Source organism: Paramormyrops kingsleyae, chromosome 1, assembly GCF_048594095.1.
Source record: "Paramormyrops kingsleyae isolate MSU_618 chromosome 1, PKINGS_0.4, whole genome shotgun sequence".
Taxonomy (NCBI): Eukaryota; Metazoa; Chordata; class Actinopteri; order Osteoglossiformes; family Mormyridae; genus Paramormyrops; species Paramormyrops kingsleyae.
Window position 1 is genome coordinate 45,324,471 of NC_132797.1, and position 3,576 is coordinate 45,328,046.

Below are 3,576 nucleotides of genomic sequence, written 5' to 3' on the forward strand. Positions count from 1 at the left end.
GCCACCCGCTGCTGTGGATAAGATGAGTGAGATCAGTAGACACCTTCCTACCTGATCCAATAGAGTCTGGCTGCAGATCCACTGAGACTCACGTCCACTGAGACGCAGGAAGTGACATCACGTCCACTGACACGCAGGAAGTGACATCACTAATCCACTGAGACACAGCCATAGATATCTTCTATGATACATCCTACTTTTAGTTCATTTAAAAATGGTTCGCAGTTATCACTTGTTTGTATGCATATACAGTCGTGCCTCACCACTTCGCGCTTCGACTTTCACGGCTTCACTCCATCGCGGTTTTTTGTCTATTGATTAAAAAGTTGATCGAGACAATGAAAATGATACATCGTTACGCATCGGAAGCATCTTTGCTCTTCGTAATTAGATGTATAATAATAACAATTATAACGTCTAATATTTATTTTCTATAATTTTTTCTAATATTTTTGGTAATACGAGTGCAATTTTCATGACCTACCTGTCCGATCCTCTTGTGTGCCACGCCCCCTTATTAACCACATATGCAACCCTGATTGTGACCAGTTGTTTTCTGTCAATTTGATTCTGTTTCTGTCAGTGTCTATAACCCCAGGTCTGTCGTTGACGTTTTGATGTTACATGTTCCTGTCCCGCATTTGGAGTGATTCCAAATAAACCCTTCAGTCCTGACTCCTCGTGTCCCCGTTCCTGCTTCCCTGTCCAGCAGTCATAAACTATTGGTGACTAAAGGATGTTATTCCATGACTAGAGGGCTCTAATAATGTTAAAAAACCATATTTACAAGGTCGTAAACAAGTTTCCAATGCTCTAACTACGAAAATATTAAATTTCTAAAGAATCATATTTCGTGGATTTCGCCTATTGCGGGTTATTTTTAGAACGTAACTCCCGCGATTAACGAGGGACCACTGTATTACTAAATCATAGACTATTTTAAAAATAGTTTGTGCTTATCACATTTTAATTATACATTTATAAAAGTAGTTTGTACTTATAATTAAGAATTACATAACTTATAATTTGATAAGTACACAATTTTATTAAATTTTATCACCTGTAGTCCTGATTGTGACTGTCAATGGTGACCAGATTTTTTTCCCCCTCAGAGTATTATATTGAAGCCTTAAAGACTGCAGAATTATGCTTCTCGCAGAGCTTTTCTCCATACTTCTGTTATTCAAAGATAATGTACGTCCTACATAAATAAATCACTATACATAGATAATTTGGCAAACATTTTATTTGTAGTGTATTGATGTATAAATTTGAACGTGCAAAAAAAAAGTATATGGAACAGAATAAAAAGAATACAAATTTTTCCTTATGTAAACATGGCATGAATTTTAAGACCCATCCTAACAACGCAATTGGAGAGCAAGGTTTCCATGTCCTCCTTATTATTAAAAATAAACATGAATGGGTCATTCCTGTTGTCACTCTGACCCTCCAGGACCTCCCTGAGTGCTTCCCGCTGATCCCCAGCCTCCATCTGGAGAACAGCAGGTTCGGTCACCTCTCCACGGAAGAGGGAGTGGTTCTTGCGAATCCAGCACACGGCACTGCAGAGGTCCCTCATGATGCGCGACTCCTATATGACATTGGAAGTGAATATCAGGGAATCAGGGATTGAATAAGTTAATCAGGTGCAGCTGGTAATCAACAGGAAACCACCTAAGAAAAATGAGGGACACACACGCACCACTATTACACTTTGTAGAGCAGTCAGTTACAGCTTGCCCACCAGGTCTGAGAACAGCAGGAGTGCTCACCCTCGAGAGAGGCTCCAAGTTTGCTTTCAGCAGGTGTGAAGCTTTCTCAGTCTATGTCTGAGTAGTACAAGTACACATCATTTACACTACCAAGACATAATGTTTCAATATCTCAATGTATCATCAATGGTGTTATTAATACCCATATATGCAAAACCTCTCCATTAGCTGAATGCACTACCACTGATGAATTAATGGAATATCACCTTAAAAAACCTCCCTGCTGAGCTTTACCCGGTATTCTATATATGACAGAAACCTCATTCACTGCAAAGAAAGGGCACTTGATTCTGCATCTAAATGCATCTCAATGTAAAACACGATGCTTTCCATACATACTTTTCCAGACCACTGTTCATCAGAGTTAGGCACCACCATTTCCTTATCCTTTGCATGTTAGACTGAATATAAAAAGACAAAAACCATGCATTCAGAATGTTAGAAAGGGCACCTTTTTCTTGTATAGATAACTATGCAACATTCTACAGCGTCGCAAAGAATATCTTCTTAATGACGTACTTACAGCAGTAAAGTGGAATGGTTCCCCCAAGGCCATGCAGAGTGCATACTGACAAAAACATCAATTGAAAGTATATCACAAGTGTTACACCCGACAATTCAAGGTGGTCCTTCTTACCATCAACATGAACACACCACAGTCCACAGATCCAATCTGTTTTGGAACATCCTGCAAAATACAATGCATGATACTAAGGACAGTTGTTTCCAATAGAAACATACGATGCATGAAATGGTACAACACAAATGGGTACCAAGGAATGCTAAATGTTAGTAAGATGTAGTTAAATAAACACTGTTCTGAGAACATATCTACTTCATACACCAGAGTTTAGGAAAATCCAGTTATGTTAATATGATTTTACAAACCAGAAATTACTATAGATTACATACCTTGGAATGAAATTCCATTCTTTGCGTGTGAATCTAAATGCACCTGGGCTCGCAGTAACGTTGTCGGTTTAAACATCGTTACTGGGCACAAAGGGCAATGGAAACTATTGCAACAGTTAGCACATCTTGCTAACTGAGGCACGGCATTCCTTCGCCAAATTGACCTGTGCATCTGTTGGTCAAAATGAAAAACAAAGCACCGTGAAAACGATTGTGTATGCATTTATGGGCTTTTGAAGGAGTGAGAGTACTTGAATGCAATTAAGCAACACAGCGATTTGAGTCTGGCTAACTTACATTTACTGTATATATGCATTTCAGTTGCATGAAAACACCATTCAACTGATCAGAGTAATCCACGCATGAAAATAAGTTATTAAGTTAATGTAGCAACAACCTAAGCACGAATTGTGTTTTATAGCAGCCAAACAATAGCGAACAAAAAAACAATTCCAACCGTTCTAAACATAACGAACAAAAACCATTCCACTTCTAAACATAGCAAAGTTCCCATCCTTCCTGAATAACTAATAACTGAACATATATAAACAATTAAAACTGAACTTACCGTTCTACTTTCCTTCGCCAATGTCTTGCTAAACAATGGACGCGCTGCTAATGCTCGTGAGTAAAGTATCCACCAAACATTATGCGTGACGTCATTTCCGGGCGCTCAGTGGACTTCCTGCGTCTCAGTGGACATGAGCCTCAGTGGTTGTCTGCAGCCAGACCCTTCTCACCTGATCTGGTAACTCATTATACAGTAGCTTAATTAGACTAGGTCGGTTTTAGACATATATGGACAGTGGCTATAGCGCTCCCGTTTGACCTATTGACACAAAATTTCAAGGGTCTCTCTGAGGTACAGTCCTACATCAGTGAGCCAAAT

At 39.2% G+C, this 3,576-nt stretch overlaps 1 protein-coding gene across 1 annotated transcript; it reads right to left on the reverse strand.

The window, feature by feature from the left end:
• Positions 1–1,327: 1,327 nt before the first annotated feature.
• Positions 1,328–3,341, reverse strand: LOC140590900 (structural maintenance of chromosomes protein 5-like). The gene is made up of 4 exons (XM_072712621.1): positions 3,256–3,341; positions 2,688–2,859; positions 2,413–2,463; positions 1,328–1,594 (listed from the first exon to the last, which is right to left on the reverse strand). The coding sequence occupies exons 2-4, from the start codon at positions 2,703–2,705 to the stop codon at positions 1,328–1,330; spliced, it is 336 nt and encodes a 111-aa protein (XP_072568722.1). The 5' UTR covers positions 2,706–2,859; positions 3,256–3,341.
• Positions 3,342–3,576: the final 235 nt, after the last annotated feature.

What these genes read in the sequence shown, in the direction of transcription:
- LOC140590900 (XM_072712621.1), bottom strand. An exon ending in GTGGTGTGTTCATGTTGATG is followed by an intron (nt 1,595 to 2,412) that starts GTAAGAAGGACC and finishes AATGTCATATAG; the next exon opens with GAGTCGCGCATCATGAGGGA.